The sequence below is a fragment of the Agelaius phoeniceus genome, chromosome 33 (genome assembly GCF_051311805.1).
Source record: "Agelaius phoeniceus isolate bAgePho1 chromosome 33, bAgePho1.hap1, whole genome shotgun sequence".
In the NCBI taxonomy this organism is placed as follows: domain Eukaryota; kingdom Metazoa; phylum Chordata; class Aves; order Passeriformes; family Icteridae; genus Agelaius; species Agelaius phoeniceus.
Genome location: NC_135297.1, coordinates 1,651,595 through 1,667,183, shown reverse-complemented (window position 1 = coordinate 1,667,183; position 15,589 = coordinate 1,651,595). Strand labels below are relative to the sequence as shown.

General features: G+C 50.1%; 1 protein-coding gene across 1 annotated transcript; it reads right to left on the bottom strand.

Moving 5' to 3' along the window:
* Window positions 1-1,220: 1,220 nt before the first annotated feature.
* On the bottom strand, window positions 1,221-14,613 carry LOC129131897 (serine/threonine-protein kinase pim-1-like). The gene is made up of 8 exons (XM_077192439.1): window positions 14,477-14,613; window positions 4,717-4,816; window positions 4,269-4,403; window positions 4,132-4,182; window positions 3,533-3,902; window positions 3,129-3,305; window positions 1,623-2,862; window positions 1,221-1,337 (listed from the first exon to the last, which is right to left on the bottom strand). The coding sequence occupies exons 1-7, from the start codon at window positions 14,611-14,613 to the stop codon at window positions 2,732-2,734; spliced, it is 1,101 nt and encodes a 366-aa protein (XP_077048554.1). The 3' UTR covers window positions 1,221-1,337; window positions 1,623-2,731.
* Between the last annotated feature and the right edge of the window lie 976 nt (window positions 14,614-15,589).

Here is a 15,589-nt window from a genome sequence, read left to right as displayed (position 1 = left end):
CTCTGGCTGGATCTCTGGCCCCCACAACTCCCCCTTCTTTATTTTATAAAAAATCTTCTCCTAGAGACCTTGCAAGTAACTTCTTAGAACAGCTGAACATATAAAAGAAAATAACAACATTTAAAAGGACACAAAAAATATTTCTTAGGAGATCTCGGGATCTCTAGCTGGTCAGAGTGACCCTGATATACATTAGAAAGTCTCTTTTCCCAGCCCAGCGCTCAAAGAAGGAGTCAGAGCTCTTCCGTTCTTGGTCTCAAGGTTGTTCATTGTATCTTATCTATAAAATTCTTTCTCCTCTCCTGACGAGGTCCGCTCAGCAAGACAGTCAGAGGCATTCTGCCTGCCCCGAGGCGGTGTTATCTTTTTATACTAAAAACTACATGTACGATATTTACAATTATTTTCCAATACCTATCACCTATGTTAGACAGTGAGCTTCTACTCTAGACCAATCTAAAAGTGCCAACATCACAGCAGAAGATGGAGGCCAAGAAGAAGAAGACGGAGAAAGGCTGGACACGGCCCGATTGCTCCATCTTGCCCCCTGAATCCCCATTCTAGAAACCCCAAAAATCTATTTTTCACCCTGTGATAAATTAATTTTCATTCTACTTAAACTTTCATGGCTTGCAATTCTTCATATAAGGTTGGTAATCGTTTTATCCAAGGGCTAAATCAAAGGCACAGGGGTCTTGGGCTCTGTGCCAAGGTCTCTGAGCCCCCTGGACAGGGGCTCGAGTCCTCCAGGGCAGCCAGAGGCATTTCCTGGGTTCTGACAAGTAGCCCTGTTGCAGTCTCTGCATACAAGAGTTTACTTGATCACTTTGATGCCAGGGAGCACCAAGAACTTGAACCTTCCTGGAGTGCAGCCCTGCCTGCCTATCACGGAGCAGAGGGAAAAGATGAAGAACCTGGGTGGTGGTTGAGCCAAATTGGCATTTTGCCATTTCTGAGTTCCTCCCAGCTTTTGCAGCAGGGCAACAACCCCATGGCTGCAAAGCACTTCCTTCTGCAAGGCACATGCAGACCTCACTGGAAGGGGCTCTTGAAGGAGCTGCTGCAGTTGGCAACAGGAGCTGTTGTTGAATTTTTCACGTTGCTTAACCCCCCCTGCCAAATGCCATCAAGAGGCTGAGGAAGGACACAAAAAGATTACCCTGGAGAAAGGGAGGCCAAAAGCTTGGAAAAGGAGGAAAGAAACGCTCCGATGATGACGATGACAAAAAAAACCCAAACAAATTTATTTTGACAGCAAATGAACACCGGCCGCCCTCCAGCCCTCCCAGGCTGGCAGGCCGAGCGGTGCCGTTCCCATGGCATGAGGTGCTGGCAGCCTGCGGAGAGAAACCAGAGAGCCACGGTCAGTGGCAGCAGGCTCCTGTCCCCCTGTCCCGCCACGGCCTGTGCCCGGGCCAGGCTGCTGGCTCTGCTCAGAGCCCAAACCTCCCGACCCATTCTCTGTTTTTAGAGAAGGGCAGCGGGGCAGGCCACGTTCCACCTCCTCTGCTTAATCACGGCACAGCAACCTCCCCAGCAGCTGCAAGAGCGGGATGCCCGTGTGCCCGCTGCCGTCTGCCCGGAGCCCTTCTGCCAGCCGAGCTGTGGAGCCGGGTGCCCACCTCTGGGGAGCTGCTGCCAGGAGAGGAGCCGATCCCAAACCAGGTCCTCGTCCTTCTGGAAGGGGCTGTCCCTGCAGACCATGGCCCCTGGGGCAGCGCTGGCACTGGATGCGCTCCACGGACGCTGCAGGCGCTTCCCTGTCCGGTCTGGGCACCAGGTGTAATCCTCCTGGGAAAACAAAAGAACAATTGCATGAAAGCCATTTCAAAACAAGACATGGAAACAAGAAAAAGCACAAAGCCTGTCACTGTTTCATAGGCCTGAGGAGGGTCTGACCACTCCATGTGAGAATTAAACCTGTCCAGGGGTGGGGAAAATCCCCACCTTTCCTGCCCATAAACGCACCCCTTCCTCAAGGGCCTGCAGAGCAGACCAGCTGGGGCACGGCTCCAGAACCCGTCCCCCCCTCTGCCGCCCCCCATCCACATGGATGGATGCTTTTGTCAGGCTGGCTGCCCCCGCCTCAGCCTGTGCCAGGCTGGCTGGCAGAAGCTGTCAGCAAGGCCAGGAGCCGGCTCCCCTTCCACAACATCCGTCCCCTGTCCCGCCAAAAAGCAGCTCAGCAGCCGGCAGAAAAATTAATATTCCCCAGCACTGCCGAGCGGGGAACCTCCAGCACATGGCCAGGCCGAGCCCTGCCGTGCCTGGAAGCACCAGCATCCCCCCACCCCTGCGCCGGCTGGGGACTCATCTTGATTTCATCGGAGTGCAGAGCGTGTCCTTCAGGCAGGGGCCGCAGCCAAAACCAATTGGCTCTGCCCCACCAGCGGCCAGCTCCAGGATGGTGTTCCCAGCTCCACGTTGTGCTCCAGAAGAACACGCCAGCTGTGCCTCGGCTTGCGGGGACATCACAGTGCCATTGAGCTGCAGGGGGATGTTTCCTCTGTCCCAATCCGTGTCACCTTCACTGCACTGCCACCACTTCTCCAATAGGACGGGCAGCACGGAGCCGCTCCCTCCACAGCTCGTGGGGACCAGTGGAAGCAGCATCTCCTCGGCTGCGCTCTCTCCTCCGCGCCGTGGCCGCAGGGAAACGCTCCGGGGTTTTCTTCCAGTGCCACGGGACGCGTGCTGCTGCTGCTTGCTGGGCTCCTGGATCCTACTGTGCTCAGGGATGCATCTCTGCTGTCTCCTGGGCCAGGCAGGGCTCCTGCAGCCAAGAATGCTCAAAAAGGTCCTCCAAGCATGGCCTGTGTGTGGGCTCCATGGATAAACACCACCTGATGAGGTGCTGGCACTCTGCAGAGAGAAACCAGAAGGCTCCTGTCCATGCTCTCCCACATTCCACAGTGCCCAGGCAACACCAGGAGTGCTGAGAGCTGCACCCAAAAGCTTCCTATTGATCCTCTCTTGCGGAGGACACCAGCACAGAGGCACTGGTGCCACCTCCTCCAGCTAAGCCCAGGAGATCCACCTCCTCACCAGCTGCAAGAGCAGGATGCTTATGTGCCAGCTGCACCTCCCAAGCCCGTTCTTCCCCTCGTGCCTTGAAGGCGCATCCCCACCTTGAGACACCCGGGGTGGGAAGACGAGCTGGCCCCGGACGATGTCCTTGTTGGTGTGGAAAGGAAGGTGCCCGCAGACCAGCTCATAGAGCAGGATGCCCAGGGACCAGATAGTGGCTGGCTGGCCATGGTAGCAGCCAAAGAGGATCCACTCCGGTGGGCTGTACTCCGGCGTTCCTATGGGACAAAGGCGCAGCTCATCAGGCCCCTGCTGCTCCCTCCCGCCCTCCTTGCCTCCCTCCCAGCCAGCTCCCGTTCCACAACAGCCAGCCCCTGCCCTGCCAAAAAGCAACTTGGCTGCAGCTGGCTGAAGAAGGATTCCCCCTCCTTCCTTCCTCCCTCTTCCCCCTCTGCCAGCAAAGCGGGGAACTCAGCTGCCCGGCTGGGCCCCGGCTTGGACTCACCTGACATCCGGGTGTAGATCGTGTCCTGGAGGATCGCGCCGCAGCCGAAGTCGATGAGCTTGGCCTCGCCCGTGGCCAGGTCGACGAGGACGTTCTCGGCCTTGATGTCGCGGTGCAGGACGCCGCGGCTGCTGCAGTGCCGCACGGCCTCCAGCACCTGGCGGAACAGCCCCCGCGCCACGGGCTCCGTCAGGAACCGCCGCTGGTGCAGGAAGTACCAGAGGTCCTGACAGCGCTGCGGACGCTCCATGACCAGCGCGAAGCCCTCGGGCACCTCGAACCAGTCCAGGAGCCGCACGACGCCGCGGAAGCCAGGCCGCGACACCATCCACAGCAGCGCCAGCTCCAGGGGCACAAGGGCACCGTTGCGCTGCGGGGGGACCGCGATGCTGTCAGCGGGGCCGATGCTGCGCCGCGCCTCGGGCAGCCCCTGCCCGGCCCCGCCGCGGCTCGCCATGGCCCGGCCCGGGGCGCTGCGCGGCCCCCGCTCACTCCACGCTCGCTGCCCTCGCAGCGTTCCGGCTGCCGCCCTGCCGGGCCTCGCCTCAGCCCCGCCCGGCCCGCCCCGCCGGCTCCTCCCGCTGGCCCCGCTCACTCACCAGCCGCGCCCACTCCGAGATGCGCTCCCGGGACACTCGCTTGATGGCCACCTGCGAACCAAGGCGAGCGGCGGGCTGAGCTCGTCGCCCGCCGCCCGCCGCCCGCTGCCGCCCTCCGAGCTGGCCCCGTCTCTTACCGGGGCGCCGTCGGCGAGCCGGGTCCCGGAGTAAACGCTGCCGCAGCCGCCGCTGCCCAGCAGCGGGCCCTGCCGGTAGAGCTGCTCCAGGGGAGGCTTCTCCGCCCGTGCGGGCGGCACCGCGCTGCCGCTCTTCTGCCCGGGGCACCCGCCCGCCCGGCGCGCTGCTGCTTGCCGAGCCGCCCCGGGCTGCGGCGGCTCGGGGCCGGCGGCCGAGCTGGCGAGCGGCGGGGCTCGGAGCGGGGAAGCTGCCGGCCACGCTCTCGGCCACGGGGCGGGAGCCGGGCGGCAGCGGAGCGGCTGCGGGCGGAACCGCGGCAGGGGCTTCGTTCGGGGCCGGGGCCTCGGCCGGGGCTGGGCCAGAGCCCGCGCCAGGCCGAGCCAAAAGACCGCGATGCTCCGCCAGCACCAGAGCAAGCGGCTCTTCCAGCGGCGCCACAGCCGGTACGGAGAGAGCCCGGCCGAGGCGGAACCACGGCGGGCCGGGCAGGGGCGGGCACGGGGCGGCCCCGCCAAGGGGCGCCTTGCGGGACGCGGCATCAGCCGGGCTGGGAGAGGCGGAACACGGACGGCACGGCCCGGGACGGAACGGGAATACAGTGAGTGGGAGGGAGAAGGGGATGCGGAGTGAGGGAAAAGTCGATCGGAAAATCGATTGAGAAAAGCACTGCTGCTGCTGCTGCTGCTGCTGCTGCTGCTGCTGCTGCTGCTGCTGCTGCTGCGGAGCCGCCGGAGCTCGCGGCCGTTCCTCCGTTGCCCCGCGAACCCAACGGAGGAGCCGCCGCGCGCCCCAAGGAACGAAAGAGAGAAACAAACAAATCACACCCCAAAGTCATTCCTATTAGAGAAGTAACCAAAGAAAACAGTGTAGCAATAAAGAAGAGTGTTGGCTTGTGGCTTCTTTCTTCTTTGCGTGAGACGCAACATTTCACGGGTGTGATAAACGAGTTCACTGGATTTAAGGATCATACAATTATTAATTTTTTATTATTATTATTATGCAAGCAAGAATAAGCAAAGTTCAGCGCTGGGCGGCCGGGAGTCTCCGCTCCTCTAGGCTTGCGCCGTTCCTATCCCCAACGTTCACCTTTTATTGCCTTCTTCTCCCGGGTTCAGGGATGACGTGGTCTGTCTTTTGCGCTTGCTCGTTCAGTTGCTAGGGGGTCTTTTTCTGCCTTCTGGTGGTCGTGGGATGAAGGCTCCAAGTCTTCCTCTTTAAGCGCTGAGTGAACTTTTCCTTATAAGGCATACCTATACAGTGGAATTTTCAGAACACTATACGATTCCTGCAAGCCTAAGCAATTCTTGTGAGTTTAAGGATTGTTGTTACAGCCTTCCTCTGTGACCTCTGGGTGAACTTTCCCTTATAAGGTATATCTTTACCATGGAATTCCCAAAGCACTATACGATTCCTGCAAGCCAAGCAACCATATGTGGCTGCGCATTTAAGAATCAAGCAGTTTTAGCTATTTAGTTATTGCTTTGATATTGTATAATTATTTAGCTATGGATTTAATTAATGACCAAATGTATTGCTACTTATTACAATCCCCCATTTTTTTTACCAATTTTGATCATTAAATCTTTTTAGTTCCTTCCTAGTGTGAAAAATGCACGTATTTTATGATTGCCTTTTCGCAAATATTAAAATGAATATTATATGTGTTGTGTTAGAAAGTAATGCTGTATTAGTTTTCTTAAGTACTGTGTTAAATATAGTTTTAGGTTATAAAAATTGTTAAAATAGAAACGATGCTATGTAGGATACTTTTTTAAAAAGAAAGGACTCGCAGCGAGATAGCAGCCACAGGACACCTAAATCTTTCAGAGAAGAAGAATTTATGGCCCTCTTATCAGAAGAAACCAACTTCTTCCCACCTCGAAGGCACTGTTAGGACTTGGAGGAAGAAGCTGACGATGACCAGACAGAATCCTGTATTTGAATGGAATTGATGCATCATGTATGAAGTGTATGAATATGCAACAGGGGATTGTTTTTAAGGGTTAATCCTTTGTTAACAGGGGTCCTTTTCGGGCTTGTGCTGCCCAGAAAAAGGTACCCGGACGTCCGTAACTCTTTGTCTTTATTGTCTCATATTGTCCTAATTCTGTTTTTTCAAATTATTATTACTCTAATTGTATTACTATTTTTATAACCATTTTATTACTATTAAACTTTTAAAATTTTGGAAACAAGTGATTGGCGTTTTTAACACTAGCAAGTGTTAACTGAGTTTCCTCATCAGTTAAGCTATGTGCACTAATTATAGATGCCAATTTCCTTAGCTTTTTCATCATATTCCAATTCATAACGAATAGAACTGCTGACAAAATAAAACCAAGCACAATCAGAATCAAAAGAACAGCAATGGGATGGCATATACTGTTTAGGACACCTGTGGTAGTAGGAGACCACCCGAACAGGGTATCCCACCACCTGTGCTCGCCATCTTGCTTTACCCTCTCTATAACCCGGTGTATTTTTCCTGCGTCATGATGAACAGTCACTAGGGTTTTCTGTCCGTTTTCCTTGATTTTCTCGAGGATTTGGATCAGGTCTTGATGGAGCATCAGTCGTCTCACTAGAGTGAAGTTCATCCCAATCGGGGTGGGCATTAGCTTGTGAAGCAGTGTGTAGTTGGATTGTAATAGGTGGTGAGAGGTGACTTTAGCTTCATGAGTGATATCACACCCTGTAATCTTAGTGAAGTTACAAGCACAGAAGTTGGAGTGATTCTTTGTATCCACCACAATATCATCTACAAGCACAGAATCACAAATAGTTCTAAACCACGCACATCCATTGCCTATGTATGTAAGCACTGTTTTAGAAATCTCGTTAGGACGAATCTCAAAATGACAGATGTTTTGCTCCGTGTCTAAACAGATATCTTGAGCTATAATTACATTGCCTTCACAGATGAACCCCTGTTGTTCTCGGATAATACAAGATTCCAAATCAACATTTGCCATGTGCCATCAAACTGACATAGGGCCCATCCCCTATGTTCTATAGGATAGAGAACAGCTCCGTCATGGTTTATTCCTAATGCAATAACAGGAAAAACTAGATGTACAGAGGCATTGTGTATGGTCAAGACAAAAGCAGTAGCTGTATTTGAAATAGCATTATAGGTAAAATTCACCAGTTTCCACCAGGACTGGAATTCTCTTTCAAAATCATTGGCATTGTCCCAGATTATTTTCCGAATTTCTGTGGGGAAAGTGCCTTCCTCGCCTTCTCTTATAATCGAGGCAGAAACTGACTGCATCCACAATCGTGCCTGGATACAGCTGAGAGCTAAGGAAACATTATTTTGTGCAGCACATCAACCACCAATTTGTGATTGTTCACATTTACTCTTTCCCAATTTGGCAAAATGTTTGACAGCATCCACTGGTGTGTCCCCAAGGCTAACAGAGATGACTTCAGTGGTTGCTGTAATTTGGACAGATCTCTAGTTGTAGCAGCCAATTTGTTCATTAGTACTTCCGAATCAATGCTATTCAGAATTCCCAATCCTGTGCCTAGAACACCGGTCACATCTCTAGGTTTCCTTGTTTAAAAGAGCTGCGTTTCCAGAGCCAAATGGTCCAGCCTTCAAAGGATGTTTGCAAAAACGGAGAACAAGCTGGCTGGATGTCTGAAACATTGGTCTGCATCAGCAGTTCGACCAGTTTGAGAGACCGTGCCGGATTGAATAATATTTGTTGTTGACCAGTTTTCCTGATTATATAAGGTCCAGATTTGAAAATTTTTGGGGTGAGTATAACTGGTGGTGCAGGTGGAGTAGTGATATTGTGAGGTTCAGCAGTGGTAGAGTGCGTTTTAGTATCTATTATAAATTTAAAAGAAAGGCCCTGTGTATCTTTCGACCAGAGACAAACTACCTCTGCAGTGTGAGTTAATGTGAAGTTTTGCCAGCAGTCTTGTGTTATTGGGTATGCAGGGCAGGGTCCTAGCAACAAATTTCTTTCTCCTTTCGTACTCATATCTCTTTTACCTGGGGCTTTCCTGTGCTCCGTTCCTGTTCCTGTGCTCTGTTGCTCTCCCCCACTACTCCTCACCTCTCTGCCTCGCCTGCCAGCCCGGGTGCGTCGCTCTGCAGGGATCATTATCTTCTCAGCAGCAGGGGTAGGCTTCAGGGGGTGCATTATTTGGGCTTTCTCCTTAACTCCTGCCCCCACTCCTAAGGGCAGGCTGTCAGGCCTCCAGGCAAAGGGTCTCCTGCAAAGGATTTCTTTGATTTTACGGTGGACTCTCTGCCGTCCCTAGCGAGCTTTACAGGGCCTGAGTCCCACACCTACTTAGGGTCCACCCTCTGCCTTTTATTCCCTTTCTTCTGTCTTCCTAGAGTTGCGTCATTCTTCCCTACGTTCTCTATGTTTTTGTTGTTTATAGACTCGGGAATAGCAGCGAATTGTGCTATTCCACTCGTCAGGCCTCACTTGCCACCCCAGAGGAACGTGGATTCCCTTCTTACACAAGGTAGTTAATATGACTGCCTGGTTTTGGCGTGTGATCCTATGCAATTGGTGTTGGAATTCCCATGCCAGGGCCCAATCTCTTCTGTTCTAGATTTTCAACTAGTGACGCTGCTTCTCTGTCAGGGATCTCCCGCTCTCCAGGGATCCTTATAAATTCTCTTAAGGCTCTTAATGGATTTGCTCTTCTCCAATCCCAATCACAAGTAAGACACCATGTGCTCCCCACCAAATGTGACTGGAGAATCCACCATTTGTCTTTACAGCCCCCGCAAAACATTTTTACCCACGCCTGACAAGAAGATTCCCGACATTTAAGACACTCGGTCTAATTGAATAATTCTCACCTCACTTCAGCCACTACTGAAAGAGCAAGCGTCAGTTCATTCCAGGTTTTCCACGGCAGAGGGCACTTTAACTCCTGTTCCAGTTCCTGTAGGGGTTTTCTTACCAAGAGTCTCAATCGGTATAGCTCTCTGACCCCTAATTCAGTCATTCACGTTCCCAGCTGGCGCAGGTCCCTGGGCCTTCCGAAGGGTTGGCCGTAGATCTCCAGGGCGATTGGTCACCTCCCAGGGGTGTCTGCAGTGATGGGCCCTTTCACTCGACTGGCATGTGTCCAGCCTTTTCCAGCAGTTGGGATGGCTGTTTCTGTGGTAAACAGGACAACATAGGGACCTTCCCATTGGGGTGTTAGGGATGTCTCTTTCCAAGTCTTAATTAGGAGATTATCTCCGGGTTTAAGCTTATGCATTATTAAATCCAAAGGGGGTCTTTGTCCCAATAGTCCTTTTCGTTTTAATTCCTCCCTCTGTTTCATTAACTGTTGTACGTAACCCTGAATTTGACTGTCTTGTATGCAAGGATGGTTCCCCGGGAGTTCTAAGTCGTAATGCATTCCATAAAGCATTTCAAAGGGAGAGATTCCCACATCCGTCCTGGGTTGGGTTCTAATGTTTAGCAATGCCATGGGTAAACATCTGACCCAAGACATTTTAGTTTCTACCGTGAGCTTGGTGAGTTGCTTCTTGATTTCTCCATTTGCCCTTTCCACCCTCCCTGAGCTTTGAGGGTGCCAAGGGGTGTGATATTGCCATTTAGTGCCTAAGGCCCTGGTTACCTCTCTCAGTACTTTGTTTGCAAAATGGGGACCTCTATCAGAGTCTAATATTTCTACTAGTCCATACCTAGGGATTATTTCTTCCAGCACGGTTTTAATCACCACATTTGCAGTAGCCCGCGATGTAGGATATGCTTCTACAAAGTGGGTTAGATGATCTACCAGTACCAAGAAGTACTTGTATCTCCCTGCTTTCGGTAGCTCGGTGAAATCTATTTGTACATGTGAAGAAGGTCGGTGTGCTAATTCCCTTCCTCCTGGAATCCTTTCTCGAGCCTGATGTCTGTTAACTTTTTGGCATGTTATACAACCCCTAACTACTTGTTTTGCTCTATCGTAAATTCCTATACACACGTACTTAATAGTAAACTGATCTACTAAGGCTTGGGTTCCCCAATGAGTCTGGTCATGCAGCTGCTGCACTATTCTTGGGCCATAGATTTTGGCAGTACCTCCCTATCATCTGGCAATTTTCAAATACCCCCATTCTCTTTTATTCCCATTTTGTCTAATTTCTCCTTTTCCTGGGCTGTAAAGTTCAGGACTCAAACTTTCTCATCATCTCGCGTTCTCCTTATCCCCTGATCCTGGAATTTTCTGAGAGCAGCTTCCTTTGCCTCTCTGTCTGCTGTGTTGTTTCCTCTGATCAAATGGGAGAGACCCTTTTGATGTCCTTTAACATGTACGATTGCTATTTTCTTTGGGCCTCTTAAAGCTTGTAGTACCTGAGTAATTAGTTCCTGATGTATTAATTCTCTTTCTCGGGAGTTTATTAACCCTCTTTCTTCCCAAATTTTCCCAAAAGTATGTACCACTCCAAAAGCGTATTTTGAGTCCGTGTAGATGGTCCCAACCTCAGCTTCCAAGAATTTTAGAGCCCGCAATACTGCATACAGCTCACAGGCCTGGGCTGACCAACTAGGACTCAAAGGTCCAGATTCTATTATTTCCAAATTTTCACCTCCCACAATGGCATATCCAGAGATTCGCTTTCCCTCAACAACTCTAGAGGACCCATCCACAAATAACCTTTCTCCCTCTTCCAGTTCTTCCTCTTCGAGGTCCGGCCTAATTTTTGTTTGTTTTTCTATGCTATGTAAGCAGTCATGAGTTCAATTCTCCTGTGGATCTCCAAACAAGAATTCAGCAGGGTTTTGCAGAGAGGTGGTTTCAAGTATCAACCGAGGGGATGACAGTAAAATGCCCTCATATTTCAAAAGTCTTGAGTCTGTTATCCATTTTTCTGCCTTTTGTTGCAATACTGCCCCCCGTATGTTATGGGGGGTAAAGACTTTCAGTTCTCCTCCACAGGTAATTTTAAGAGCTTCTTCCACTAAGAGGGCTGTTGCCACTGTAATCTGCAAACATGTTGGCCATCCTCTACTTACGGGGTCTAGTATTTTAGAAATAAATGCTACTGGTTTTCGACTGCCAGCCCAGTCCTGAGCCAGTACCCCAAGTGCTACTCCTGCCTCAGTGTTAACAAACAAATAAAAGGGTCTCCTAACATCTGGGAGGCTTAGCACCGGGGCATTAGCCAATTCCTCTTTTAATTGTTCTAATGATTCATCATCCTTCTCAGTCCATTTCATCAAACCTTCAGCAGTTAGTTTTTCATACAAAAATTTTACTTTACCACTAACGTTTTCAATCCATTGTCTGCAGTATCCTACAAGACCCAATAGCTGCCAGATTTGTCTCTTATTTCTTGGGGGAGGAAGGGAGAGGATTCCCTTAACCCTCCCTGGGTCTAGTGTTTTAGTTCCTTTACTAAGTCAGTGTCCTAGGTACTTCACTTCTTCTTCTATGAATTGCAATTTACTTTTGGACACCTTCAGCCCCTGGATGCTTAAAAAGTTCAGAAGCTTAATGCTTTCTTCTCTAACTGATTCCTCGCTTTTTCCAGCAATTAAAAGGTCATCTACATATTGAACAATGGTTATTCTTAGTTCAGGGTATAGGATTTCATTATTTGCTCTAGTGCCTGCCCAAACAAATTCGGGGATTCTGTGAATCCCATGGGAGCACTGTCCCCCTTAGTTGTTGCTTTCGGTGGGTATCAGGATCTTCCCATTTAAATGCAAAATAATCTCTACATTCTTCTTTCAAGGGGCATGCCCAAAAGGCCTCTTTCAAATCTATAACACTATACCAGTGATCATCTGGTTTCAATTGACTGAGCAATGTATGGGGGTTTGCTACTACAGGGAACCAGCCAATGGTTCTCTTATTTATTTCCCTTAGATCATGTACTAATCGGTATTTTCCATCTGGTTTCTTTACAGGTAAGATGGGGGTGTTGAAGGGAGACATGCAAGGTTCCAAGAGCCCTTGTTGTAGTAACCGTTCAGCCTCTGGTTTTAGTCCCCTTCGCCCCTCATCCCACATGGGATATTGTTTTATCCTTACTGGGATTTCTGGGTTTTGAATGTTGACTGTGAAGGGCTCTATATTCAATCTTCCTGCTGTATCAGGGGTATACCAGACTTCTGGGTTGATTTTCTTTTTGTCAGTGACCCGTAAGGGGCACAACATGGCTTTCAGCTGTTTTTCTTCAATATTTATATTTATCTCTAATTCCACCATTAAATCTCTTCCTAATAAATTGTAATCAGCTTCGGGGATAAGTAGCAGTGATCCTAGCCCTATTTTCTTCTCTGATTCTATTTAGACATCTTTAATTACAGGAACCTTGAAGGGTTCTCCTTTTGCCCCAATAACCTGTACTGTGGAAGGTGGAATTTTACATCCCAGGGGCAAAGATTGAACTGTTGATCTCTCGGCCCCTGTATCTACAAGGAAGGTTATGGGGGTTTGCTGGGGACCCACCTTAAGTTTTACCAAAGGCTCCGATAACATTTGGGTCCCCAATAGATAGAGCCCTTGACCCCCCTAATCCTCTTTGAACATTTTCTCATCCCTAAGCCTCTTTCAGCATTCCCTCTTCACGTGTCCTTTTCCACCACAACAGTAGCACACTGTTCCTTCTCTCCCTCCAGCTGGGGGTCCTCCTAAATCCCGGGGACCTCTCCTCATGCCATTTCTTTCTCGTGGTGGAGGGTTGTTCCACTGTCCCTCCCTGACTGCCTCCACCATCATCCGAACTTGTCTTTTGTGTGCCTCATCCTCCCGTCTAACATATACCTTCTGAGCCTCCCTGAGCAATTCATCAAGTCCTCTGCCCTGCCAATCCTATAACTTTTCTAATTTCTTTCGAACATCCTCCCATGATTTGGCTACAAACTGTGTTTTAAGGAGCGCTTGCCCCATTGGCATCTCTGGGTCCACCCCTGAGTATAACTGAAAACTCTTCCTTAATCTTTCCAACCATTCAGTGGGGGTCTCATCTTTTCCTTGGCACTCTTTGAATGCCTTGCTTATATTTTGTCCCCGGGGCACAGCCTCTCGTATGCCCTGGATTATGATGGTTCTTAAGTCCTGCATATGACCACGATGGTTGGGGTCCTGATTGTTCCATCTGGGATTTTGCAAGGGCCATTTCACATCAGCTGCAGGACCTTGAACATGTTGGGTGTCCCAAATCCTCATTCCTGCCCTTCTAATCATCCCTCTCTCCTCTGTTGTAAATAGGATGCCTAGAATGGATTGCATCTCTACCCAAGTATATATGTTTGGCCCTAGGAACTGATCCACTCTTTCTGCTACTCCTATAGGGTCTTCTAATAATATTCCCATCTCTTTCTTAAACTCGCGGGCATCTCCCGAGTTCAAGGGGAGAGTGACAAACCCCATCCCAGCTTGAGGTCCTCCTAATGCTATTTCCCTGAGAGGGAACAACCCACTGCTCTCTCCTTCCTCAATTACTGTCCTCATCTGACTCCGAGTAGGCCTCCTGCAATCCGGGGAGTCCGTGACCTGCTGTCTATTAGGGGCCGATACCTGGGGTGCGTTTGGGGGGGTTCAGGGGGAGCTGGTGGTATATACGGGGGAGGATAAATAGGAACATATTCCTCCGGTCAAGACATTTTGTCTTCCTCCCCTTGACTTCCCTTAAGAGGGAACAGCCTAGCTGTTTGCTCATTACTTCCTACCAACCATAATTTAGCATGTACACTCTCCTCCGGGTTCACCGGCTCTTTAGAATTCACATAAATGTTCAGGGCTTGACAGACCCAATCCTCAAAGGATCTGAAAACGGGCCAGTATATACTTCCTGAATCCAGATTCTTGCCTCCCCATACTACCATGCAATAATTTATCATTTTTGCCTTATCCTTCCCCTTTCTGGAAGGAAAGTCACCCCAATACTTGATCATTAATCCTAACGGACTGTCCTTAGGTATTGGGGGTAACTGGGGACCCTCCCCCATGGGATCAGAAGGCTTGCTCTTCTTCTGCCCCATCTTCCAAGGCACCTCCACACACACACACACACACACACACACAAAACCCCTCAGTCGTGGCTCGCTCCCTCGCGGGCTACGAGAACCGCACTACTCGAGGGTCCCTCTCACATCGTCCGCAGGTGGATGTCTCATTCACCGTGCCCTGGGATCCCAACCCCAACCGAGCGGTTCACCTCGTATACTCACGAGTCCTGTGTCGTCGCTCGGATCTTCGTGCACAAAGTTTACAGGGTTACCGGTGTTTTCCTTGCTTATTCCCGAATTTAGGTTCGTCAGTCCAGATGAGGGGTCGGGTGAGAAGGCCAGGGCCACCAGGTGGTGGGGCGCCCCCCCAGGATTCTCGAACCAACCTCGTTTTCTGGATCTGAGTCATGGCAACAAATTGTGATAAATGAGTCCACTGGAGTTAAGGATCATATAATTATATTTATTATTATGCAATTGAGAATAAGCAAAGTTCAGCACTGGGTGGCCGGGAGTCTCCGCTCCTCTAGGCTCGCACCGTTCCTATCCCCAAGGTTCACCTTTTATTGCCTTCTTCTCCCGGGTCGAGGGATGATGTGGTCTGTCTTTTGCGCTTGCTCGTTCAGTTGCTAGGGGGTCTTTTTCTGCCTTCTGGTGGTCATGGGATGAAGGCTCCAAGTCTTCCTCTTTTAACCACTGAGTGAACTTTTCTTTATAAGGCATATCTATACAGTGGAATTTTCAGAACACTATACGATTCCTGCAAGCCTAAGCAATTCCTGTGAGTTTAGGGATAGTTCTTACAGCTCTCTTCTGTGAGCTCTAGGTGAACTTTTCTTTACCATGGAATTCCCAAAGCACTATACGATTCCTGCAAGCCAAGCAACCAAATGTGGCTACACATTTAAGAATCAAGCGGTATTAGCTATTTAGTTATTGCTTTGATATTGTATAATTAATTAGCTATTGATTTATTAATAAACGAACGTATTGCTACTTATTACAGCTCTGTCCCTCTGTCTTTCAGCCCTTCAACACCTGACAGAGGACACCAGCAGTGCCGTGTCAGACGTGGCATTTGAAACATTGTATGTCCTCCAGGCACTGCAGAGTGAGCCATATTCCGTCTTCCAGAGGCTGCAAGATCAGCTCCACAGGGCATGGAGGACTCGGCCTGGTCTCTCAGGGCTCGGCTGGCTGCGCTGCTGCAGCTCTGCAGAGAGCTGATGCCAGAGGCTCTGTCTGCTGGGACCACCTGAGGCAGCGGGAATTTTCCATTTCTTTCAGATTGTTCTTTTCTTCCTTTTGGTTTTTCTTTAGTATATGAATATAGAGTTTGTTAGAATACACAGACTCCCAGGAGCTTTCTTTTGCTACCCAGGCTC